This window comes from Thunnus maccoyii, chromosome 5, assembly GCF_910596095.1.
Source record: "Thunnus maccoyii chromosome 5, fThuMac1.1, whole genome shotgun sequence".
NCBI lineage: Eukaryota > Metazoa > Chordata > Actinopteri > Scombriformes > Scombridae > Thunnus > Thunnus maccoyii.
The window spans coordinates 26,330,896-26,358,186 of NC_056537.1; the positions used below are offsets into that span (position 1 = coordinate 26,330,896).

General features: G+C 40.2%; 1 protein-coding gene across 4 annotated transcripts in view; it reads right to left on the reverse strand.

The window, feature by feature from the left end:
• Positions 1-729: 729 nt before the first annotated feature.
• cdh13 (cadherin 13, H-cadherin (heart)) overlaps positions 730-27,291 on the reverse strand; it is a 356,169-nt gene continuing 329,607 nt past the window's right edge. For 3 of the 4 annotated variants that reach the window (XM_042412901.1, XM_042412904.1, XM_042412903.1), the window contains 2 exons: positions 26,693-26,911; positions 8,398-10,021 (listed from right to left, as the gene is read on the reverse strand). In XM_042412901.1, the coding sequence (XP_042268835.1) occupies positions 10,014-10,021; positions 26,693-26,911 (227 nt within the window). In that variant the 3' untranslated portion in view covers positions 8,398-10,013. Of the gene's footprint in view, positions 812-8,397; positions 10,022-26,692; positions 26,912-27,291 lie in introns of those variants that run through there. The other variant, XM_042412902.1, reaches the window with a different exon arrangement.

The window sequence follows — 27,291 nt, forward strand, 5'->3', positions numbered from 1 at the left end:
AGCATAGGGAAACGCACCAATAAACCTAAATAAGGGCAGCAGACCTAGGTGCTGTGTGCAAACCATCAAACCAAAGTAATTTGACAGGTAATGTTAAACTCAGACAAAAGAAGAAAGAAAAAAAGGAAAGGAAAATGCCACCTAAGGGCAGTAAAAAGAAAAAAAAAAACTTTTCTTCTGCAGAGATAGAAACTCTACTCAATGAAGTTTCATTAAAAAAAACATCGTATTTTCAAGTGTGAGCAGTGGGGTCACCGGTCCAGAAAGGTGCAAAGCATGGCAAAAGATCACCAGTGCAATGAATGCTATATTTGAAAAGACGCCAAAAAATGCTGCCAGACGTACCAGTTTTGGGAGGGGGGCAGGAAACTGTCAAGACAACAGACATGGATGAGCACATCGAAGCCATCACTGAAGAGGTTTCTTTGTTGGGGGTGAAGTCTGATATTCCACTGGATAGTCACCTGCCACAGCCAGGAAACATCAGCAGCATACAACAAGATCAAGTAGCTGAAGACAATGGTAAGCATCAATCCAATTTTTTAATCTCCAAAGGGAATTTAATGAAGTTGATTGCTTCATTTGATTCCTTGAATTTTACCTAATCTATAGCCTACCATGCCCATTTTTGTTTTAAGCTACATGCCCATTTTAAATAAGTGGTATATGAATAAATGAAACAAAGCATATGTATTAATGGTCTTTATTTTATTATTCAGATGCATCTGGCTCTGGAGCGCCATCCACTTCCCAGAATGCGCCTGGACCATCAAGACGATCCATCCGAGCAGAGATCATCTCGGAGTCGGTCCTACAAAATCAAGAGAAGATATTAGAGACTCTTCTGCATATCTCTTCTAGTTTTTCACATATTAATGACACTCTCAAATAAATAAATAATCTTTAAAAAACAAGAAATAAAAAACATTTATCAAATAAATGTCATTACAATTTTCTGCCTTGAGTATAGGTCATTTCACAATGTAACAAAAGTGATCTGCTTACATGTTAAAAAAGTAAAATGAGTCACTGTTGGGTTTCAACACTATGTCTCTGGTCAGATCCCACAAAACCATCTACCCCCATGTCTTCAGGTTGTGGCGGGTGGGGTAGGGGCACACCATGTTGCATTGCAATATTGTGTAGAACACAGCAGGCCATGGTTATTTTGCACACTTTTTCAGGTGTGTATAAAAGCTTGCCACCTGCTGTGTCTAGGCACAGCCACCGGCCTTTCAGTATACCGGTGGTGTGCTCCACCACTGAGCGAGTGTGTGTCAGTTCCTGGTTATTGGCCATCTTCTGCTGGGTCTGAAGGTTGGTAAGTGGTGTCATAAGCCACGGTAGTAGTGGATTGCCCTGATCACCTAAATTAAAAGTTGGATTTATGTTGAATAGTAAAAATGCAGACTTATGACAATTCTATCATATTATCACACTTACCAATAAGCCACCTGTCTCTAGCAGCACCTTGATCCAAGCACATACCCACTGAACTGTTGTGCAGCACGAAAGAGTCGTATGCTCCCCCCAGCCAGCGGGCTACTGCATTTGAGATGTTATTCTGTGCATCACATATTATTTGGACATTGATTGAATTGGAATTGTTTTCTACTGAGGGAGGGGAACAGATTTGGGGATAGTGATACACACGAATACAGATGATCGTTCCAATAGCAAGCCAGCAATGGCATAAAAATTCCCTTTTATCTGGGTCTGTTGGGCAATGATATATGGAAACCTAATGTACTGTGGAGTTAACTGGATGATTCCCTGGAAAACTTTGGAGCGCACGAGTAACAGTGGACTGGGAAATGCCAGACCTGTCACCGATCTCTCTCTGGAAGGTCCCAGTATCCAGGAAACTGATAGAAGCGAGTACTTGCAGATGAGGTGGAGTGGGATTAGATTTTTTTTGTCACTCATCTTAGTTGAGGCTCCAGAACAGCTCACAGGTTTAGAAGAATCTGCCTCGGTAATGGAAAAGGGCTTATGAGCCACTCGTCACGCTCAGCAAACAAATCTGCTCGATCTTTAAATACATGCTCTCTTCTCAAGGTTTGGTTGGTCAACACTTCAAGCAGTAGCAAATAAGCTATTGCAGAGTCAGTTGGGCACCACTTCATACTACTTTATATAGCAAATCCTAATTAATGACGTGTGCTGTCATAACTAATGATTGGATAGGGGTGTGTGGGTGAGTGTGTGTGTGCGTGTGGGCATATTGGTCTATTTTTTGTTGTTATTTAGGCTGGACCTAATCATCTTTAATAAGTGTAAACATTTAACACTATTGAATGAATAAATAATTGCAGAATATTTTTCGTCCTTGTTTTCATGACATGCTTTTCCATCATCATTATCCATATTTCATGGCACAAAACACAAGTTGGCTTTTGTGTGTATTGGCTTATGTGTGGTCCAGGGCACCCTTAAATTTTGATCTTAAATTGTTTGCACACTCAATTTAAGATCAAATCTGTGCATACGCACAATTCATGCATGAGGCCCAGTGTTTCCAACTAAATGACTAGTGGAGCCAGAACAATGACAATGCTAACATGCTTATGTTTAGGTAGTGTTAACCATGATCACCATCTTAGGTTAGCATATTGGCATGATAACATTTGCTAATTATCACTATGCTAAACTACAGCTCTGGCTGATTAGGAATGTTATTAGTTCTGCAATTATTTGGTTAAACTGGACTAACCAAAATTTTGACCTGACTATGGTGCTAAAAAAAAAGTAACTGAAGAAGTTAATTTGAAACATCCTGAGGGCAACATAAATGTCTGAACCATATTTCATTTCATGGCAATCCATCAAATATAGCTGTTGAGACACTCTACTAAAAAACAAAAATGTCAACTGTCTCAATCACAATTTATGGTAAAATGGTATACCGTGGTTACTATTTTGTAAATGTATTTGTCTGTCAACATTTTTTTACAGTGCACATTTAAGGAGATAGTTGTGGATGGCTATGTGGGATGCTGTATCATCCCTGCTGAGACACATCCATAGCAATGACAGTTTGAGAGCAAAGTTCTGAACTTGTAGCATCGGTGATGGGGGAACACTGACTGCTGCTAAGAATCAGGGTGGCATGGCCAGCAGGTTGAGGTGAGTGATGCTACAATATCAGAATGATGAGTGAGAAAAAATAACAGTTGATGGATAGAAGAGGGAATATGAGACCCTTTAGGCCTGGTTGAATATATTGCTAGTGTAATTACCACCAATATCTGCCAATGGCCCATTCAGAATTGGTCACAGGTTCAGGGCGTTACTTAACCTTGCTAAGCCTAAGTAGAATGACAGTGAAAATGATAATTGAGACATCATTACAGATGAGGATCTTCTGTTAATAGGTGCTAAATGATCATCTAGGAGGGAATAAATGAGTCTGAATGGCTGAGTGGGAGATGGCGGATGGAGGATATTAGTATCATTATTATTGGATATTATGGTTGCTATTGGCATTTTCAGAAATAAAGTTATAGGAGCTGTCAGGAGGAAATCTTCCATGCTGGTGAAGCTATAAAGCAGCCACTCTAATTAGGAAGTGAAATTAAAATGCTCAGCCAATGGAGGGTTTTGTTTTGAAACCACAACGAGGCGGAGGAAAAGTCACCCTGCCTTTCCTCCAGAACATCTTTTTCTGCCATTTAAAAACTCATAAAGTTTGTTTTTCAACTTTGTAACCACTGTAACCATTAAACTTCCTGTTTGTCCTTCCCTTCAGTACTCACCTTGTCCTACTTTGTCATCTCTTGCATCTCAGAGAATATTTCTCTTAGCTGCTTTGTAAGCATGAGCTTCTGATATGAAGCACAAGAATGAGACATGACACATGAATTGGTTAAGCACAAGCTGATGAGCATATGGAAATATGTGCCAATGCATCTCGCAATATTCCATAAAGGAGGTGAATATTAAAGGCTGTACATGATTTAGAAACTGCTGTGATATTGTGTATTTTTTAAGGATGTACTATAACTTGCACCCACCATTTTAGTCTATTTGTCTACAGCAAAACTAGACTAAGAATGAATACATTTTAAGAATATGTCCGTTGAGTTGATTGTACTTATTGTCTCCCACTTTTACTGCCATGAGAAGGCTGCATTTGATCCAAAAGGATGGTTTGACACCTCTATTAGCTGTTGTTATGAGACTGACACACCCAAATCCAATATAGTATAGAGAAAATAGCAGGTTCTTTTTAGTATAATAAGCACTAATCAACTGAGACAGCTTGAGTGCAAATTGTTCACATCTATACATGTCAAAGTCAGAGATCACAGAATCCAGAATAATTGAGCGAAATAACAGCATTCCAACAGATATAAATTAATCTCTGTTGCGAAATGATGCACAAATAACAAAGGAAGACAACATAGGGGTGTTAAGGCTCACTGCTCATTAAAATAGCTTGGAAAAGTGTGGGGAGTTTTTGATGAAAGCTGATTGCATTAATTCAAGTTGACAGCTACGTCTGTAGCAGGCTGACATCAAAATGCTATCCAGACTTCACATACAGTGTTGTAACTCTATGTTGCTGAAGAGTCAAAGAAAAGTATTAAGAAAGTAGAAGTCATGAATAAATGAAATTGACTTTTTCATTTGAAGTTTTTACATCCAACCAAGTTTTATTGTGGCACTGAAATGATAATGTATGAACCAGAAATAAAATGACCATTATTGTAACTGCAAAATTATGCAAGCTGGCGTCAGCACACAATTCTGTCTAGACAGAAATCATTTTATTGTCTTTAATGTCCAGCACCTGTTTTTCCATGTTCTGCCCTGGCTTAACTTAACCTATATGAGGACCTCCATAATCGCTTCGACTGGGACACACTTCATTTCCACACCCAAGATTAATGTGCTGAAAGATCCTGGCATGATCCTTTATTTAAGAAAGCCCCCTTGTGTGCTTTCACTGATTTTACCAGGATGGCCAACCTGTTCTCATTCCCAGGTCATCAAATACCACTGCTTTGTCACGCCCCTCAGTGTCTTATTCCGACACTCAAAGTGCCCTTTAGCGTCTGTATGAGACACATCAGGCTTTCAACTAACTCCAATGTAAACCCATCCATAGCAATATTTGACACCCAGAGCAACTGCTCTGGCCATGCATTTACTCCAATGTTAACCCGACCGTGGTGCTATATGAAGCTATGAGCATTAGTCCAGTGCGCGGACTGGAGGACCAACCGCCCAGAAGTATTTTCCTCACTACCAATTCCCATGTTAAGGTTTTCTTTTAATTATATCTTTAACATTTCTCAACACAAAAATACAAAAGTGTCCTTGATAACTCAACAATATGATATATGATACAGTTAATGTTATGACCATCAGTTTTAAATAATTCTCCTTCGATTCTGAGAAAAAAAGTTTTTTTATCAGTCAATACTGTCCTAAGTCAGTATTCAATCAATACTGAGCCATGTCATCCTTTAAAGCACTCCAATGTTGTGTGTGTGTGTGTGTGTGTATGTGTGTTTGTGCGTGTGTGTGTGTGTGAAGGGGGGGGTGGTCTCCATGAACCAGCTGCACACAAACATCTTAATCAGTTTGAAATAAATTCAGTAATAATGGTTTCATAACAGGTAACAAGGTCTTTGTCTCCATAGCAACATGGCTGAGGATCATGAGTAATGTAGCCTTTCACTATCCAAAACTGGCAAAAAAACAACCCTCTTTCTCAGAATCAATGGAAAAAAAATAAAAAATGATGGTCATGACATCACCTATCATATCATTGAGTTATCAAGGACACTTTCATGGTTTTGTGTTGAGACATGTTAAAGATAACATCAAGATTCAAGATTCAAGAAGTTTATCATGTGCACAGTAAACACGGGCGGTTACACTGTAAAATGAAATTCTTCTAGTCCACTCTCTCAAGCAAAAAATTAAATTAAATCAAAATTTTAAAGTTAAACTCACAAACAAAGTATATAAGTTATATATAAGTTACATGTACATGTATAAGTCAAAGTTACATTTACAGTATTGCACAGCACAGTATTGTGTGAAAAAGCAGCAATCCTGAAGTGACCAAGCAGCAGGTCATAAAATGCAATGTGCATTATTTCAAATATTGCAAATAACAGTGTGGATACCAGTCATAAAAAAATGCACTGTACATTACTGAAAATAAGGTGAGATGACAGTGAAGTGAGAGCAGCAATCAAAATGTATCTGTCTGTGTAGTGTTCAAAGTGCAACCAGTCAGAGGTTAAAAAACCTTAAATTTGGAATAGACAATGAGGAAAATACTTTGGGCGACGGGTCCTCCGGTTCGCCCACTGGACTGATGCTCATAGCTTTGTATAGCACTGTGGTCAGGTTAACATTGGCGTGAATGGAAGGCTGGAGTAGTTGCTCTGGGTGTCTAATATTGCTCTGGATTGGTTTACATTGGAGTTAGTTGAAAGCCCAGTGCATTTCATACAGACACTAAAGGGCACTTTGTGTGTCAGTATCAGATGCTGACGGGCGTGACAAAGTGTTAATTGATGACCTGGGAAGGAGAAAGGGTTGGGATGGCTAGGCTCTTGGGGGTCTTTCCAGCTTGCATTTCTGTTTAATGGTGAAATACCTACATGCAATCACTGTCTTATCTGCTGCCTGACTGAAGAATAGTCTACAATACTTGTACAATATCGAGGAGCGGAACAGAAGAACAAAACAGAACTGCTCAAGTCATCTGTAGGTGGTGATTACCTCAAACGAGTTAACAGTGTAGTACCTTTTTCTAATATGTTCCAATGGGTTTGTAGCATTTTTTGTGCAGTTTGTGCAACCTGGACATCTCATATTTGGCACCTCTTGCATTTTTGATGAACACTCTGACCACCTAGAGTTGAAAACAATAATGCCTGAGCAGACCAATGCTGCTGCTTTTCTATGCTGTCCAACTGCAAGGGTGGAAGGGTCAACCCAACTGATCAGCCATCAAAAATGGAGCAAAGGCTAGTAGTTTTTTCTGCTGACAACACAGAAGAATTTTATCTCAAAGACAGAAATCATCACACCATAAACAAAAACATCAAGTCTTGAAAAATATTAGTGGAGTATTTAGAGCTTTGGGTATGTTTTTTGTTTGTATGTTACTCAATGAAACTGCTGTCATTACCAAAAATACATAAGTGTGATCAGGATGAGAGCACAGGGTGGAAAGCATCATGTTACTTTTATGGCATTCAGTGTGAATCATCTTACAGCTATCAAGTAGGCTAATTAGGCTAAACCATTAGATGGGCCACCAGTGAGGGCACCATGATCTTCTCCCTCAGAGAGATATTCCTACACGATCCAGAAAAAGCAGGTTTTCATCACTTCAGGTAATCATAATGTGCTGTGCAAAAAAATGTCTTCTGGGGTGTCTCAGTGGCCTAGCAGTAAAGAAACATACCATATACTGTGATGGCAATGTCCCCCGAAGTCTCTTCACTCCATGGTCACTCAAAACAACTCCTCACCACTACAACATATTCAAAATGTTACCAAACAGGTTCACTCTCCAAATTTTCTCATCATACTGTATCTGCCCATTTTTAGTGTCTCTTCATGGTTGCACAGAGGCTAAAAATGGCTTTTAGAGTCAGTTTTGAGATTTTATTGATTACTTTAAAAACATGCGTAAACATGGCTTGTGTGCCTGACCTTTAAAATTCCAATGAGCAATAACAGCACCCTGAGGTGTTTGGGCAGACTATTGCTTTCAGTCTATACTCAAGAGCAAAGTGTTCCTGATTGCCCTTGTCATTGAAAACTATGTCTATATTTTTTTTCTGTAATAAATATTCAGCTATTTGAATAGTAACCTAGTTGCTGATTGATATCACACATATTGACTGAAGCTATAACCAATACAGAGAATCTTTTGCTTAAAGATGCTGAAATTCCCTGTAGAGATGAGGGGAATTGCATCATCTGATGATAATTCTTGGTGGGTTTATCACTGTGAGTGACCCATTTCACATTATACATAGTCATTTCATCCATTGTTGATTTAAAAAAAAAAAAAAAGAAGATTAGAGCAGCTTTAAGAAAAGGAAGTTCAGTGTCACCAATTAAAATTTCAAAGAAAAAGTCTGATGGTATTGTTTAATCTCTAAATGACTATATGAAGTGAAGTACAAAAATATTACAACCTAATAAAATTACATAAATGTTACATCTAATCATTAGCTGATAAATAAAAAAAAACAATCTGATAATCAGCCTCCAGATTTTTTCATTAAAAAATGACTGATTAGGGGAAACTGACTAAAATGCAAAATGTAAATGTCACCCATGCATGCTAACACACTTGCTGTCATTAGTCAACAAATGGCCTTTCAGTGAACACATGATCTGCAAAACAGCATTGTGGGAATTTTCAGTAACGGCTTTATTAAATTAGTGCAAAAGACAGACGTAACTCATTCAAAATGTCATCTTTTTCTTTAAGGTGGTCTTCCACACGAACCCACACACGCTACGTTCTTTTGATGAGCGCAAGAGAGAAAAGCGAAACTATCCACCAAAACCATGGCCTCTGTTTTTGTTTTCTTCTTATACATCTTCTTGTGACTTGTAATCAGAGATGGGGAGAGAATAGGAGAGGGCAGAATTGACAGGAGACAAAATTGAACCAAAAAAAACAAACAAACAACAAACTTAACAAAAAAAGATGTTACAATAAAATAGTCAACACATCGATAGCATTAGAAATAGTGCCTAAAATTCACAGAAAAAAGGTTTCCTCTTTTTTTATTTACTCACTGTGTAGGTGACCAAAGAACTTGCAATCAAAGTACATAAGTTAATCAATACTGTATATTTATACAATGGTAAAAAATAAAATATTTATATAATAGTACTTTTTTTAAGGTTTACACCGTCACTATAAAGATATACTGTTTTCCACTCCATGACAACTAATGCAATAAAAACAAGCAAATCGAAGAAACAACTCCAGAGAGTTTGAAGGCTTATGGCTACCACCTTGTCCTAAAAGACCACAACCACGGCAGACAAAGAAACAGGCTTTGTTCTCTCCAATGAAAGAGAGAAACAAGATCAAACACAGTCTGTGACGAGAAAAGAAAGGAACACACAAAAGTCAATGCTCTTCCCCGACCAGGACAGTAGCTCAGCCTTCGCAGTGTTCCCTGGCCCATCCAGAGACAGAGAGAGGTTGATAGATAAACATGGGGACAGGAAAAGAGAGGCAGATAGATAGTGGGACAATGTCTTGGCATGGGGAGGGTGAAGGAAGGAGGGATGTAGCAGAGGGGAAAAGAAAAAGTAGAATAGAGGTAGCTATGAGAGGAAAAAGAGGGAAGGGGGAAAAAAAAGACAGCTGGGGATGGAGCAAAAAGTGGCAGATGAACTTTGGGAAAAGACCAGAGGTTTAAAGGTGAGGTCCAATATGAAATAGATTTATAGCTTTTGTTTTGTTACAATATCAATATACATAGTGTTTCAAGTATCTCCTACAGATGTGGCATGTTGCCATGAACGCTGCTAACACCCAATGTTTGTCTGCCAGTGTAATGGTGCAGTGCTAAAATGGAATACAATGAAAACTGTACAAAGAAATGAATTAATTGATGGTGTGGAGGGTGAACGTGGGGAGAGGAACAATAGACAAAAAGTCTAAGAGAGTCACATAGATTCAGCAATAGATGACGAGACCAGATGAGAGGAGACTGACAGATGCAACAAGGAAAGTAAAGACGAAGAAAAGGAGATGAGAGTGACAAAAGGATAAGTGAGTGAATTAAAAAAAAACAACAACAAAAATAACGCCAAGTGGTGTTATACAGCAGTTGTGCCGGTGGGGGATTGTGTGTATTTTCGTGTTTGATTTGTCATGGTGAGAAGACTTCTTCTCGCTTCTTCTTCTTTTTCGTCTTCTTCTCTCCTAAGCCTGGGTTGCGTGGGGGAGATAAGTCGTTGCTTTTCAGTGTTGCAAAAAGGACTACGGGAGGTTTCAGCAGAATCTACAGGCCTGGTGGGAGAGGAGATGAAAGCAGAGGAAAAGACAGGAGAGAAAGAGGGGTGAGTAGGTGGGGGGTTGAGAGGAGAGGAGGAAATGAAAATAATAAGAGATGGAGAGGAGAAATGTGTGGGAAAGAAAGGGGAAAAGATAGGCAATACTGTAAAGTCAAGGTCATCACTGAAGCAGATCAATGGCAATCAATTGCAGAGGACAGATGATGGTATCGCGTCATTAAAGATTCAGTGAGGACAAGACAGAGAAGTTATAATTGTTCACTCTTAGTCCACATTTAGACAGTATGTAACTGGCATTCATGTGAAAGTCCACCCTGACACTGTGTCAGCTTGTACCTTCCTTAACATCCTGGACAGTCCAATCAATATGGTTGAACACAAGCAAGCAACTCTCTTCTAAGTGAGAGTGCAAATAAGTACACCAAGGTTTTGATTTATCATGCCATTAGAGACACTTTCTGGAGTGGCTACAGTGAAGATTAATTGGGTACTGACATGTGCTTGTAGAATACTTAAATTTTTACTTCAGAATGAGTTCAGTTTATGGTACGATGGACAGCTCTGAGACAGAAAATATGACCATGTGCTCAACAAATTAGCTTGGACTCCCCACTTCCTTCGAAGAGGGGAATCTGGTTCGGCTCACTCAACATAATCTTTATGAGAACCTGTGAAATTCAAAGCATCACAGAACATATGTTAATTTTGGGGCTGATGCTGCATTTCCCCCTGTGATCAAGAGGTTTGATTGAGTCTATAAAAAGAGCGTAGGGTAGGGTATGTTCTCTGGTAATGTGACAGTTTGTCTCATCAGTCTGGTAGAATTGCTTACAACGAGCTGGTTCAAAATTTGATACACACAGTCACATAAATACACACAGCGGGCAGACTCACATGTAGGCTACACACACACACACACACACACACACACACTGCAGTATGGAATGTGAGAGTTTATTGATTGCCTCTCTGCCAGCCATCTCCTCCCAGTCTGCTCCCTATTTCTGACATGTTTGGAGATGGCTGCGCATTCGACAGAAACCCTCCTCACTCCTGCTCGCAATTTTGCTTGTTCTCTCCCCTCTTTCTCTTTTCCCTTCTCCTTGTTTTATCTGTTTTCTGATATGACTGGAATGACTAGGATGCTTGGGGCTTCTGCTACGTCCTTTAACTCTACTGTAGGACTGAGCAGAAGTCAAGCAGTCAAACAACACATTAGATTAAAAGGCGCCTATTTGAAAAATAGTAGTTATACAGGTAGGTGCAATTACTACCAAATGCAGAGTTCATGAAAAAGTCTCTAACTAAATTTTAAATTGTGCTGTACTGAGGAAATGAACAGTTCACTACAAACTTACTTCATAAGTGCGCTGTGGAGAGATAAATCCAAGTCAGTCAATCGTTGTTTGTCGAGACCATTTGCTCCTCTATCAAATGCCACCACGGCACAAATTCACCACAAATCTTCTCTTTATTGAGCATTATATAACATTATGTTCTAAAATTTTAAATAATTGTGAAAACTAGCTTTTTTGTCATTCCACTCACCTAATCCTCTTTTTGTGTGTAAATTCATAAGGAGCCCAAAATTGGAGAATCCCTTTCCAGGTTTGTCATTGTGAATTTGTATAGACTGCTGTGATAGAGTGCTGTTTGGTGATATGGTGCTAATTGGAATCTTTATAATAATCAGAGGGGAAACCTTAGGGATCTCTAGGCCTTCATAACATATTAGCATTTTAAATATTTTATTTAATCTCTTTCATTTAATAATTATTCTCTGCTAATTCTAATTTTAGCCTCATTTTCTATCAAGTTTGCTTCAGAAATGAAAAGGTTACTATCCTAAAACCATGAAAATAGTTATCCAATCAGATTTTTTTGTTGTTGTTTCTAAGCGGAGAAAGGATTAGCTGGCTCACTCATTGGTTAGGACTTCATAACTGGGACAGAAGGCCATAGCTCCCATAGCTGCATGTGTTTGTTTAGAAAGTGGCAGGTGAATAAACAAATTACATTTTGATTTATAGTAGGTGGGACCAAAAATCATTGCCCTGGGCCTCCCCGTAGGCCAGAGCTACTCTTTCTCACAAGGTTTCTCTTTTTTCTGTCAAGGGGTTAGTAGATCAGCAAGAAAAAGACAGGTTTAATAACAATGTAAATTGCTCAGAACAATGTTTTGATTTTACAAAATGATACTATAACTTTAACGCAAGGAGCAGAGCAGCTTGGACAGGAGAGAGGAGCAGATGAGGATGATGATATAGCTAGCTTGATAGCGTTGCCTTTTTCAAGGTAGGCTTTCGCAGAGAAGTAATAAATAACACAAATGGAAGGCCAACTCCAACACTGGAATTGACGGAAAAAGGGAAAAGTGTTGAAAGGCATTTCAAGACTGACTATTATTAACGCTACCCATGGATGACTGGCTGCAAGAAAAACTAAAAGGTTGTATTGCTGGAGTTGCCTTCTTTCTCCACCCTAGTCATCCACCTGGGCTACTAATGGATTTGTTAGCCTTACCAACCTAATGAAGTCACCAAAATTCTGCCTCACACCTGTAAGCTACAGTGAGCTTAAATATTTTGGGGATACCAGGGCAGACCTTCAGCTGGATGAGCAGCACTGCAACCAAGTTCTTGCCCACAACAACAAGGTCAGGCAGAACAGAGAGATAGATAGTGAAGTATCTCATCAACATCTTGGGCCCTATCTTACGCCTGGTGCAAAGCAGCACCAAGTGCAATGCAAGTGTCTTTGCTAGTTTAAGACCGACGCAGTTGTCATTTTCCCATCAACGTCCACGTTGTTCAAATAGCAAATGCACTTGTGCCCATCAGAGCACCCACGGGCGTGTTGGTCTTAAAATGAGGTGTGGTCAGGTGCGTTGTTGGCGCATTGCTATCTTGAGGCAGCAGAGAGCGATTGTGCTATTGACCAACAAAAACTGGTGGCGCAGTGTTTCACTGTTATTTCAAGGGTGCTTTATCAAGACAGTAACATGCGCCTACATAAGCAGGTGCACAACATACACTCTGCTTGTTACACACATGGATGTGCAACAGCGCACAGACATGCAAAGATTACAAATAAAATGATTACAATGTGAAAGATTATTATTGTGTACATTAACATATTTTAAAAAATACATGTCATAATGCTTAATCATAATATTTGTCAGAATTAACTAATCGCAGTAATGACGGATAAAGTTGTCTAATTATTTGACCAAATCGTGGCAATACATGTAGATATTTAAACAGATGGACAACAACGGATCAAACATGGGTCGACTTTCCTGTTTCAACAATACATGAGGACATGAGGAACACGGGGGAAATAAATAAAGTGAAAATAATTATTAAACTAAAGAAGGAAATAAATCTGCACAGCTTCCAGCTCTAACACTTACAGTTTGCCACTGATAATAATTATAAGGCTACAAATGCCAAGCAATGTTTTCTGAGTTGCTAATAATAGCTGAAGTAGTTGTTAACATACAACCTAGTTATAAAGTAAATGGTTACTAAGTGGAGATTTACGCATCACTAAATCAAAGTGGGTTGCACCACACAAACTAGTCCTTACATAGAGATTAGATGTTACTTATTAAAGTCCCCTGAGAATAGACTTTGCAGTGAAGTAGGAGGCATCTTGTGTCCAGCGGTTAAAGTCTGGAATTTTAATGAGGGAGAAGTAGTAGAAGCCATCTTAAGGATTTTAACATGGCAATTGTCATTTTTTTTGTGGAAAAACCATACCAAACTTTAAGTTTCTAGGTCAAAAGGGAGACGCACCAAATCAGGGTTTTTCGGTAAAAAGGCTGGATTAGGTCGTAGCACCACATGTGTATCTCCTGTGGCAAACTGAAGGCAGTCAGGGTGCAGTAAAAATGCATGAATATCACTGAACCGCTTAGCAGATGCCAGTGCCAACAAAAGAGCAGTCTTAAGTGAAAGCACTTTCAGATCTACCTGCTCCAAGGGCTCAAAGGGGGGTGACATATTGCATCCAAAATACTTGACAAATCCCATGATGGGGCAAGCTGTTTGGACACTGGTCGCAGCCGGCGAACATCCTTCATAAAAGAGCTGATGAGGGGATGTTGCCCCACAGCCTTACCATCAAAACCCACATTGCACACTGCAATAGCCACCAAGTAAATCTTGACTGTGGAGAAGGCTTTGCCCTTATCCAGCAAGTCTTGCAGGAAGCTTAGAATCACAAGCACAGAGCATTGGAAAGGCAACTCCTATAACCTTGAACACCAGTCCTCAAACACACGCCATTTACAATCATATAGCAACCTGGTAGAAGAGGCTCTAGCATTCTGAATGGTTGTGATGACATTCTGTGGAAATCCATCTGCATCCAGGTGTAGCCATGGCCAGTTTGGGCGGAATCAGGGCCAGAAGGGGAAATGCATGAAGCAGAACCTGGGGCCACTTGTGAGCCAGCGCATCTATCTCCATTGGTGCATCCTGGTCTCTCAGAGAAAAGAACACGGGACACTGAATGTTCTTCCTCAAGGTGCACAGATCCACGGTGGGGTGACCATAGCGTGCCCAGACCTAACTGGTCACCTCTGGATGGAGTCTCAATTCTCCATATAGAGGTTTGCCTCTGGAGAGCAAATCCGCCCCCCATGTCTTTACTACCAGGATGTGAGTGGCTCTCAGTGACAGATAATGCACACTGCTCCACAAAATCAGTCTGTGAACCAGTGTGTGCAACCGAGGGGAGTGCAGTCCACCCTGTCTGTTGATGTATGCCACCACAGTTGTATTGTCTGACCTTATAAGCACATGAATACCCCTTATAATGGGAAGAAAGTGCCTCCTGCCAGGGACACTGCCAGGAGATGTAGGGAGTTTATGTGGGTGAAACGAAGGTGAGGAGCCCACACCCTGTTCACGATCCTGCCCCTCATGGGTGGCTCCCCATCCCTGCAGTGATGTGTCCATTGTGACCACCTTCCCGGTCAGGACGGACCCCATTGGAACCTCTTGTGTCAAAAGACCGGGGAGCTTCCACTGGTGGAGCACTAACACACATTCCACTAAATTCCTCACATAACAATGTCCATGACATGAGTGGTCCAGGCCAGGAGATGCAACCCAACATTGAAAACCCTTTATGTATCAGTGGCCTAAGGGGATGGCCACTATAGCCAATGCCATCAGCCCCCAGCAGCCGTAGGCATGTCCTGAAAGATAACAACTTCCCCCTGCGGAAGAGAGCCAGGCATGCCAAAAAAGCCTTCACCCTTTCCGCTGATAGGTGGGCTCTGAGGGAGACTGTAGTTTAAATCATTTCTCTTTGAAACTGCAGATTTCTTATGGCGGAGAAATTCGGAGTCTGTGCATGATGCAGAAAAATTAGTGCCCCGCAATCGAGTGGTTAGCTCAATTTGGACATTTAAGCTAATATTCTTGTAAGTAGTCTCAACACTTGTAAGTGTTGAGATCTTGCTTTCTGAGTGAAAGGCAAGAGGAGGTTTTTGAATGAGTTGATGACGCTGCACCATCCCTTTTGTAGGGAGAGGATGTCCCTCCTCTGGATGCAGTCGTCATGACTGCCAGCCAATAGGGCTGGTGTAATGGTATAGGGCTTCTGAGGACTACAAGGAGGGGTGTACCCCCATGGTGGGATACCGAGCAAATGTTTAATAGAGAACATATATTATTGTTCCAAGCAGAGTATTTTTATATGTCTTACATGTTTGGAGGGGATCTTAACTATTTCCACATAGTAACTAAAAGGTGTAACTGTTACATGTATTGCAAACTGAATTAACTGACAAAGCTAATGTTAGCTTGCTAGTGACCATTTTATAGTGTGTAAAGTGTAACAGAGGTAAGTGGCTGACATATCTAACCTGACACTGCTGTTTAATAACAATGTAAACTGGGGAGACTGTAAATTATTTTCCATAAAAATAATAGAATATCCCTCATATTACAAAATGTTATACCTGTAACGTGATGATCAAACAATGTTGGTTAGCTTAGCATAGTATTACCCACTCATCCTAAACTGCATTGGATGATTTACGCACTTTGTAAACCTAGTACTGGATTTCTGAATAGCTGGCTTACTTCAATCCAGGGATTGAAAAATACCAGATGAATCAATTCAAATTTAAACTTGAGTTAGGATTGTATATCCTTATCACATTGTGCCATGGAATTGTATAAAATCTGTGACTGACTCATATGTAGCCTTTACAGGATAATGGATGGCAGATGTGTAATATGTGCAAATTACAGTAAATTTGTAGCAAAGAAAGTGAGACCTTGCACTGCTCCATTACCATGGTATATGGTTCTAAAGACTGTGACAGTGTTTAAGTACACTGTAAGTACAACTCCTTGGTGCACAGATGCAGTGGTTACTGTGAGGAACGGATCAGGTGTACCATAAGCATTCTGCCTTACTTAACAGGCTTACCTTTAAGCCTTGCCTTTTACTGCTAATCTAGCCACATGCATGCAGCAAAATGTGGTGTAAAACAGCCAATTTGGAGGTGGCAATTTGTCATAGCTAGCGTTTGTTTCTAAAGGGTTTACTGTTGCATTATGCTTTCTATGATTCTTTTGTGAGTGCATGAGTGGGTTGCACTGTTGCTCTTACTATTGTGGTCATAGCTCTGCTGTGCTTTGTTTAATAAATTGGCAGTCAGTATCAGTCAGACAAACTCATCATGCGTTTCGACTGTTGACCCGCCAATATGTCCTCGTCTTTTTTTCTGTCTTTATCCTCCCTCATCTCTCTCTCTCTCTCTCGCCCTCTCTCTGTCTCTCTATGAGATTAGGGAGCAGTCTTGAGGAATGTGAACTATAATTTTCCCAGACATTCTGAAATGAATTGGACTGTACACTTCAAAAAATTCTGAAGCGATCGAAACATGGCTGAATGGGGTTGAATATCTAATAGGGTAGAGGGTATGTAACGGGTGGTGGTGGGGCCGATTGATTTTTTCTTTCTGTATTGTTTTTCTTCCAGTGCCCCCCCTTTCATAATGCTTAGGCCTAAGTGTTCCCAAAAAAAAGGAAATAAAAGTCAAGAAACACTCGAAGGCACTCGAGACTCAGATATTGGTTTTGCAAATCTAATGAGACAGCCCTGTTTCACCTCACATGAAGAACTGGATATAAAAGAGGCAATTCTCCCCCTCTGGCTAAAAAGTCAAGGCCTTGACATGAAAATACATTGCTGAATCAATTCACCTCAGCTTTCTCGCAGACACAGGCTATGAACTCATAGGTCAGGAACAGATGAAAGAGAGAATTAGGTAGGTAGAAGAGGGAGCAAAAAAGAGGGGAATGAACAGACGGTTGCTGAATATAATCACTATACCTGAGGTTGGCTTGGTTATAAATGAGTCACTTCATGTTACGTCTAGTAGAATTAGCTACAATAACACGCTGTGCTCCTGTAGAGAAGCACAGAGGGAAATTTTATAATGATTCTTGCTACATTCTCAATGTCTTCTCATTTTTGTTGTTGTCATTCTTTAAATCTTCTCGCGTCTGTCTACTGTTTAGAAAAGGTTATCCATATAAAGTATAAATAGCAAAAAGTTCCTGTTTATATATGAACATCTTTGTGTGTCACTCTCCTGTTCCAACACTGCATTAAAAACAGTTTCCAGTGCCATAGCAAATGAACCAATTTCCATTTCACAACACCGGAAAGAAAGGAATACATTTTAACTCAAACCTCTTTTCGTCATGTATATGAATGACCTAATGCAGAGTATCACAGTGATTCACTGATGTTGACTTATCTCACCATCTCCACTTATTGTAAGTCTCTCTGGGTAAAAGCATCGGCTTAATGCGTAAAATGTAAATTTAACAAGCTGCAGGAGGCATGGAAGAATCAAACGGGACACTGGGGGGAACAGTAACCGTTTTCTAGCCTTTCTAATTGCTGAGAAGCGAGGAGGGTGACAGTTGATTAGCCCAGGTATGTCACGGCTGCTAGACGAAAACAGCGGCATTGCAGCATGAAGAAGAAGCATTACAGAGGAAGACAGAGAATCTGTCAGGGTAACAATGATTGTAATGAAAGTTAATAAGCCGTATCAACCCTGAATTTAATGAATTAACTATATAAAAATAGAAAAAAAAGTTTCTTAAATTACAGGAATTTGTAAGTGAAAGATTCATCCCTGTTGCCTAGAAATTACGTTTATATGCCATAGTACTACTAAATTGCAACAGTAAAAAGGCTTTGCAGGAAACATAATACTGGTTGAATTATGTTTTCTCTCAATGTAATGAGAAAATGTTTTTGATTAATGTAATTGGCAAGTTGGAAAAATGTTAATACTGAACATATGAGTAAAATGTTCAGTGACAGACAACATATTCCTTTTTTTTCCCTGCCAAAATATCCAGTCTTGCTGTATAATAGACGCTGGCAATAACTACAGAAATATTAAAGTTTTTATGTTTAGACTCTGGCAGTACTTGGTTAATATCAGGGAAAGACTGTGGTCTTGGTTTAATACAGTAAAAGAGTCAGCAGTGACTTGAGGCACAAACTGAAACCATGAATTTACACTAACCTTAACCAAAGTGCTTTTATTGCCTAAATCTGACCACATGCAGGACTCACGATGCAAACCTCAGTCTCTGGTGCCACAGTCTAGTGTTCTGTATGCCTACCATCCACCCTGACCTCCTCCCTCCGAATTCGATACGATATACTGTATAATTGTAGCACTTAACGTTGCTCGTGAACCCAGCCAGCAATTATGTTTGCCAACACAATGTAAATGCCAAAACAATTTAGTGGAAAATATTAAAGGGTTAGATTTAATATTAAATAATTTTGTATGCAGGTTCTAATCTCATTTACAGTTTTGATGGCGGGGTGAACATTTTGTTTACATTTAGACACGGATTGTGTCATTTAATTGCTTTACAATTTCAATTCAATAGAACTTTATTTATCCCTGTAAGGACACTGTATGCAGCAGCTCGCTACTACATCAACAGACAGTCAACACACAAAGGAGACAGGAAAATAAGAAAAACACTGTTAGTCAGAAAACTAAAAACAGCAACAATCTAAAAAGATACACAAGGTAACGAGTCATACAAAAGCATGAAAGGAAAAGAGAAATTGAGAGGGCAGACAGCAGAGGGGACACATTTCCTCATGATTTGTTGGTCACAAAAAGAACTCAGATCCCTCTGGTTCGCTCCAGTAATCTTTGAACAAACGTTAACAGTACTGTTCAGGCTGTTTCTGTCTTCCACTGTCAGACTGTGAAACCAGCAACTAAAAGAAAAGGTTAAAGGACTCTCAGGAAAAGATTGATAAAAACCACTAAGAATAACTGACACGAGTGAAAAGGAAATTAGTTTTTGGAGAAGAAGTACTCTTTGCTGCTTGCCGAACTATAGACTTTTTTCAACAGCAGATATGTTTTTTTTTAAATAAATAAACCTGTAATTACTCACAGATTACTTACCGCACTTCATTGACATGCCAAAAAAAAAATCCCATTTAGTTTTTTTTTGTTTTACAAGTTCATGATGCTGGTAAAATGCATGAAGCTTCATCAGTATGGCTTCTCTGGACACATCTCTGAAATTATCATTTCAACCTCGGCTTTTCTCGCTATAATAAGTGACAGAATGTCTACTGTGAAAAAAAAATATCTCTGTGTTTACAGTCCACATAAGCTGGTTGTCAAATACTTTCAACAACTGACAATTTCAACATTCTCATCATGTCTGATGCTCTGTGTGATGATATCTCTGATGTTTCTAAAATCAATAATTAGCTCCATGATTTCATGGATATACTTCTAACAAGTAGGAAGAGCTACACTGTAGCTCCTGATTATGATCATTTAACGCGTTTGTATTTTACACAATATGTTAGCTTAAGACATTTATAATAACATTTGTGGTCATGGTGTCAGTGAAATGAGCAGAACATGGGACATTAATGATAGCTTCCTTCAATTTAAGTGACCCAGTGAACCATGACAGTTAGCCACCATGAAAAATACCAGGGCACTGGACCACTGAAATATAACACTACCATGATGACTGTTATCAGTTACACCTGGATTTGACAAGTCAAAATATCAACAGGACCACTATGGAAATAAGCAATACTAACTTTTATCCTGTGTCATGCTTTAATTTCATACGTAACACTTTGTTTTATTTGCTTTTTACAGTTTTTTTGGAAAAGCGTGTTATGTGTAGGTTGTTTTATTACAGAATCAAACCAAATCAAATTTGAGGAAAAACAATGAGGAAGGTCTACTCAGCTCTATTTGCCCCAGCGATTAAACAGAAAAAGAAGCTTCCATGATATTTACACACAACAAGGGTCAGACTGTAGAAATCAGATACTCGATGTTGTCATTCACATTGTCTACTTCATATTAACTCATCCTGTTGCTAACAAATGGCTTGTAAATGACTCTTGACTTATTTTTGGCAGCTTCAGATTTGGGGCTTAAATGTCCCTGTATATTTTTATATAACTGTTTAACAGATGTACCAACAAATGTACCAACAAGTCATTAATAATACATGAGTGAAAACATGTGTACAGTCTAGTGCAACTACTTTATATTCATAAACAATTTATGATGCCTTTAAGCATCACTTGCTAATGATCAACAAATAATTCACATATCTTCAGAGCAAATATGACAACTTTTCAGATTCCGAAAAGGGTAAATTATGTACATATAGCCTTCAGACCTAAACCAAAGTAAGTTGTCATTATGTATTCCATCTGTAGATCATACTGTAGTCTGTTAAGGCTTCTTCATGTTCATTATTGAACAGTGGTAGCTCACTTGGTTGTAGTCTGTTGTTCTGAGAAGCTGTACACCTCTTTAAATACCAGAGAGTGACTTTTCATATCTTGGTTCAAAGATCAAAAACTCTTCACAGCTTGAGCTGAAGGCAGAAACAACTCTCCACCATACACATCGCTCTGGTGCGCGGTCTCTTTAAAAGAAGCTGTGAAAAAGCTATATTTTTACAAGAGTAAATAAGCCCCTAAACATCCTGTCTCTCTAGCTGGAAGGGGATTAGTGTAGAGCTGCCGAAGGAAGAGGCTGTCAGAGCGAAGCGAGGGATCAGAGAGGAGAAATAGTGTGGACTAAAACCCCGGGAGGATGGAGGTAAATTAGTGGCATCTGGGCTGGGAGTTGTTTGTTGTGTTTAATGGTAAATACTTTGTTTTCACTCCGCCCTCTCGCTCTCTCTCCTTTACTCTTGGAATTACATTATTACTCTTGCTGAAATTACAGAGGAACACAGAGAGAAGCAGGGACAAGCAGTTTCTGTAGAACATTATTACAACCACAGACAAATCTGCAGCTACAGCCCATAATCCTGCATGGAAAAGATTTCAGCATGCAGTTTGAGCTTGTAGACCTTCCTAAATTGACCACATGCAGGGTGAATTGGCACAGTTCAGGATGACATGATTGTGCATATGTGTGTGTGTGTGTGTGTGTGTGTGTCTGTGTGTGAGTGCAAGAGAGGTAGTAGAAATACTGGTAAGAGCATCAACATCCGTTCCCCCAGAGATTTTCATTTTATCACCTTATTTCACATCCCTCATAAGCCAAATTCACACATTGCCACTTTGGGCAAAACATATCAATCTCCAAAGGCCGGCAATGTCCACACCTCCCATATGTGTAAAATACACATTATTTACATCCTGACTATCTTGGCCAACTTATTGCCTCCAGCCACATGCCAACTTTGAGAATTTCATTTTTAGCGACAGTGAGGCTGCTGAGGAGAGATAGTGCATGCACTGCACAGAGCACATCAGTTCACATGAGCACTGATAGGGGGCAGTGTGGTCATCTGTGTTGGTGCGCCACCTGTGAGCTGCATCGCCAGCAAAAGTGGAGCGTTCCTTCTAGTAATTACTTCTAAAATTAGCAATAATTCTTATGAGTAGCTGTCCTTTTTCTGTGCGTCTGCAGCCTATGGGAGCACGTATTGACTGCATTTAGTTTGCCCAATTAGGAAGCCTTATCTCAGGTGAACAATGGATGCTTTCACATGAACATTTAACACCCCCGGATCTGAGAGTGTATGTGTATGTGTGTTGGTCTTTATATATCTGCAAGCATTTCCCTCTACTGGAGTATAGGATAATACTTTATTTGTTCCCTATTTTAAGCTAATCTGTGTGTGTGTGTGTTTGTAGTGGATGTGTGTGAGAGTCTATTACACACTGATCACAAAAGAAAGGCTTACAATAGAGAGGAGTGAAAGTAGGGCCCTGCAAAGCCCTGGGATTTAGCTGCCAATCCTGCAACAGCAAACAAAGGTCTAGTAAGCATTAAAAGACACAGTATATGTTGGCGTTCACTCACCCTCCCTCTCTGTCCTGCAGGGTTACATACATTATTTAAGGGTCTGAAAAGCAACCCCAGTGGAGGCAGAGAGTGAGGACAGAAAGCCAGCCAGGACGTGACTCTACTTTTGGCAGCGTTGCTACGCTGAGCTGAGCTGAGCTGAAGGACTCAGTGGAGGATGGATGGATGGGAAAGCACGATCTGACTGCGGTTCCATACTCCTGTTTGGTGACGGCAACAGTAAATTCCCTACCATATTAACAAGCAAGCAGGCTTCACAGCCCACACATCATTTAAAATTCTTTTGGCTTCCAGTAGATGCACACAACAAGAGAAAATCTGTCAGTGGGGGAGAAATGATCCAGTTTCCTTTCTCTTCAACCTGTTTTGATCAGTTCTCTTGATTCAAGTGTCATTTTATGGAGACTTACAGACTTATCTTTCTCTTCCTGCCTTGTTTGTGTTTGAAGGAAATATACGATTGTGAATCAGGACGACTCCATCTGCGTTTTTTTTTTCCCGGGTTGTTCAAATGGAAACTCCCACTCAGCTGTTAGCAAAAAGCAGTGATGTGGGTTAGAGAAGCCCACCCCCCACCACCACCACCACACACACATGCAGTTTGCTGACAGTGTCTTCCTAAAATACTCGCTGGCTGTATGTTAGAGCACGAGAAACTGTCTAGAAATACTACGAGCGATGTTGCAGTGCTGTGTCTGAGTTTGTGAGATGTTTATAATGCACTGGACAGAGCTTAGGGACACACAGCTACTGAGTGCTGAGAGCTCTGGCCCCAGCTTCAAGATGAATAACACCCGCGAGTCCCACCAAATTCTGTTCTATACCGGAACCGTTTACTGGCGGGAGGAGAGGTCAAGAGTTTATTTTTCAAACTTTAAGCAGCAGTAATAGTGAGTGCTCCGTCTGTGTGTCTGTAAGCACGTTTAGCAGAGCAGCAGCAACAGTGAGTGTTCAGTCTGTGTGTGTGGCTACAGGCTAGGTGGGCTAGGGGGTATATATTGGTTTATATGTAGCAACGTCATCATGCAGAAACCTACATCAGGTCACGTGGGAACATTTTTTTAGAAGGGCTTGGGCAAATGGCATTTTGACACTAAAACAGACATAGTTTGACCAAAATTTGAATTTTCAGATTTGAATATATATGAAACACTACTGGGATACTACAGAATGATATAAAAACCTTCAAAAAATAATGGACCCACCCTTTAAGGGAAATGTGATTTTTTTAGATTGAATGTGGAACTGAAGTACTTGTTTATATAGCCTCTTTCTTTAGTCCCTTTCTCTCTCCTCTCAATCCTCTCTGAGAAACACTCATACATAGAAATATATTACTCCTTATGCTGCAAATATGTCACAAGTGAGAAGGTCCTAGTGGATGGCCTGGCATACAAAGCACAGGACTCTTGACACCAAGAGCCCACGGTTCAGGTCTTACATGCCACGCGTTGTTAGGTTTAAGTGATTAAAACACTTTTGGTTGGTTGGGGTTCAGGAAAAATTGAGGTTTTGGTTAAATATTGAAAAGGTCAAAGAATCAATGCTTGTGTTTGGGATCAGGGAGGTTTTACACAGGTCTGCTTGGATTAGGTCCAGACCTCTAGTTGTCAGGAGAAGACGTTGGAGGAATGTTTTACAGATACATACGGACATTTTGTCAGTTTGCAGACATGTTTGAGAAAAATATTTACTATTGTGTTATAAAAAACCTCATCTATCTGGCATTATGTTACCTACAAAACGTCTTTGCTGATGCAGATTTTTAAATTTAATTTTTAGCAGACATAATTTGGGACTTAGAAAGACAGAGAGCTAAAACGGAAGCAGGGAAAAGGAAAAATCATACAGATGCGAAGAGTCAGAGGAATAATAAGAATGTACTGCTGCGTGGACATGCATGCGCCTGTAGCCCAGTCGGCAAAAACAGAACAAAACAGGAGAGTTTAATCTCCACACCTATATACTGGTCTCCTTTTCCCCATCCTTCCCCTCTGGCTCTCTCCATTTTTCTTCCCCTCGTCTCTCTCCTGCGGGGTCAGAGTTCAGCTTGGAGATGAGGGAATTGAAACAGGATCCTCTCTGCCTCTCTGTCAGACTATCTGACTATACACTGCAGTGATCAGTCCCCTCTATCTGTCCCCCAGCACAGATCTCTGTGATGAGCTTGAGCAGGAGTCATCTCTCTAGGCGCCTGTGTGTGTGTGTGTGTGTGTGTGTGCAATTGTGTGTAGAGATGTTCTCTGTCTGAATTGGTGGAACCTCTGTTGTCCAGCTGTAATACTGTCTGACATTCCCAATAGAGACACACACCGACCCTGTTTCCTCTCTCTGTAATCTCCAACCTGCAGCTCCAGGGCAACACAGCTCACTGTTACTTCTGTTTTAACTATGCAAACATGCTTCAGTCCAAATGAATGGACATGTACACGGGCACAGGATCAGGCAGCTCAAGAATCTGTCATCTGGAGCAGCTATTTGGTTAATGAATGCCACTGTCTATCATGACTCTATTTACAGTAGTGTAATGAATGCTACTGTCATTCAGAGTAAAAGGACATCTGTGGAGAAGATTCTCCTAATGTCATCTTGGCATGTCAACCAAATATCATGCTTTCTAGTTCAGACACTGAGGCTGCTGCCATGGCAACCGCTGATAACAAAATACTTCTAAAAAAGGAGAGTGTGAAAAGCTAACTGACGGTTCCAGCTGCGATACTCTCAGGATCGCTGCCATAAAACTTTTCCGAGAGCTGGCGGCTTGCCTGTCAATGCTGACGCAGCATCGGCTTACGCTCATGATTCATGTGTTGCAGTGAAACTGCAGCTAATGGTCTATCAACGCTCCAGTGTGGCGTTCTCATACTGTTGCTTGCCACGCGTTGTCAGTTTAATTTAATACTTTGTGTCCTGTGAATCATGAGTTTGTAACAGAAGTTGCAGGTAAGTGCTCCAACTGCATCATGAGAGAACAAGATGATGAGTTCTTCATGGCGCAGCTTCAAACAAACCCTTCCCATACACGACACAGTCATCTACTATGAATGAGTGCTTCGAGAAAGATATGCATCAATCAAGCCAGATGCTGTGATTCACAGATACCTGGAGAAAATGAGAAAATGAGATGCAGAGATTCTGCCTCTAAGCAAAGGATTATGGGGAGAGTGTGGCTGATTGCTAAATAGAGAGCAGAGCGTGGTACAAGGAAGGAAAAACAGTGGCACACGGGGCTGAGGGATGAGAGTCAGGAAGCAGACATAATATGCAAGCTGGAAGTGATAAACGGGAGATGTGACAGAGGGAGAGAAAAGATGTTAAGATCAATCGAACAAGACGAAGAAAAGAGAGGACAGAGAGCTGAAAAGAGAACGATAGACAAGACTGTGATTTGTCGCGATGATCCTCAGTGAAACATTTTACAGTCTCACAAAAATCAGCAGAAAAGACGATGGAAGTACAATACCATCTTTTAGGCCTAAAATCATAGTGTACCTTTTCTTTTATTGCCTTTTCCTTTCGCCTCTCCCCATCGTCCCTTCTTTCTCTTTCCCTCTCATTCTTAGTGCTACCCTCTTCTTCTTCTCCACATTCTCTTACTATCCCTCCTGCTGCACCCGCCTCCAGTATACAGTGGACCAGATTATAAACTACAGAGAACAAGCCTAGATGGGAGAGCAGCATCCGCGGGCCTTAAAGTTGCAAATGAATTTTCTTCATACCAAACTAGCTGTGGGACGTCCTCCATTACATTTATGTTGTGAATGGAGGAGGCTGAATTATTCATGCTATTGCTAATGGCTTAAATGAGATATTCAGAGTAAATTCAAGTTTGACTTCCTGGGGAATGCCCTGGGCATCGCATAGAAAAAAAAAAGAAACGTGAAAGGCACAAGACAGACTTTTAAAAAAATGAATGAAAAATTGCACACTTGCCATATGCAAGGGATGCAAACTGTATCAGTATTACTACATGTGCACACACACACACACACACACACACACACACAGCCACACACAGACATACATTTGCTTATTTCTAAAAAGTCAAAATGGACTTACACATAAAGGACTACACATAGAGTACAATGAATTGCTTCCTTTTTGGTTAAAATTTTTTTAAGAGTCCTTGGCATTTAACACTGGTCTTCATTGATTTCTCATCAAATTATGAATTAAAAGCAACAATTTTTTTAAAATATAAAACAACATGTAAACAAGGACACCATCAAATGAAACTCCACCTCTGCTTCTCTGGTGTGGTGTGATAATACTTACAGAGTAGGGCGAGCAGGAGTGTCACCAGCAGCACGAGAAGGCTGGCGCTGTGGGAGTGAGCAGAGCTGCATTGCATCTTATTCTTCTTACAGACGCACACCTGAACTTTGACCTCTGTGTTGTTGGACAAAGGTGGCACCCCCGAGTCAGTGATGAGCAACGGAAGCTGGTAGTTGGCTTTCTTCAGACTGTGCAGAAGCATGATTTGCGAGTGTGTAGCTGTGGGGGGACACACAGAGGAAGAGGGAGGTTTAATGGAGTGGATGTGCAGTAATCCCCCCATCCTGAATGTATTGTCTATATATTCTGCAGTAACACTGCACAGTAACGGCTGCATATTGTGCAAAGCAGAACTAAATGAGTGTATTATGTCAAAAAACGTATATGCTTTCAAGTAAAGCGTTGCCAAGCCCTTCCTGACAACTGAAGCGACAAATATTGGCACCAGTTAAATTGCATAAGATTGTTACATTTTGTTACATCATACTTTAAAAATCCTTAAGAGACACAAGAGGAAATACCGGAGCCAGTCACTTCATGCTGAAATGTGCCACAACTACTACTACTTGTCTGCCAGGGCTGTTAAAGTGACTTATAGT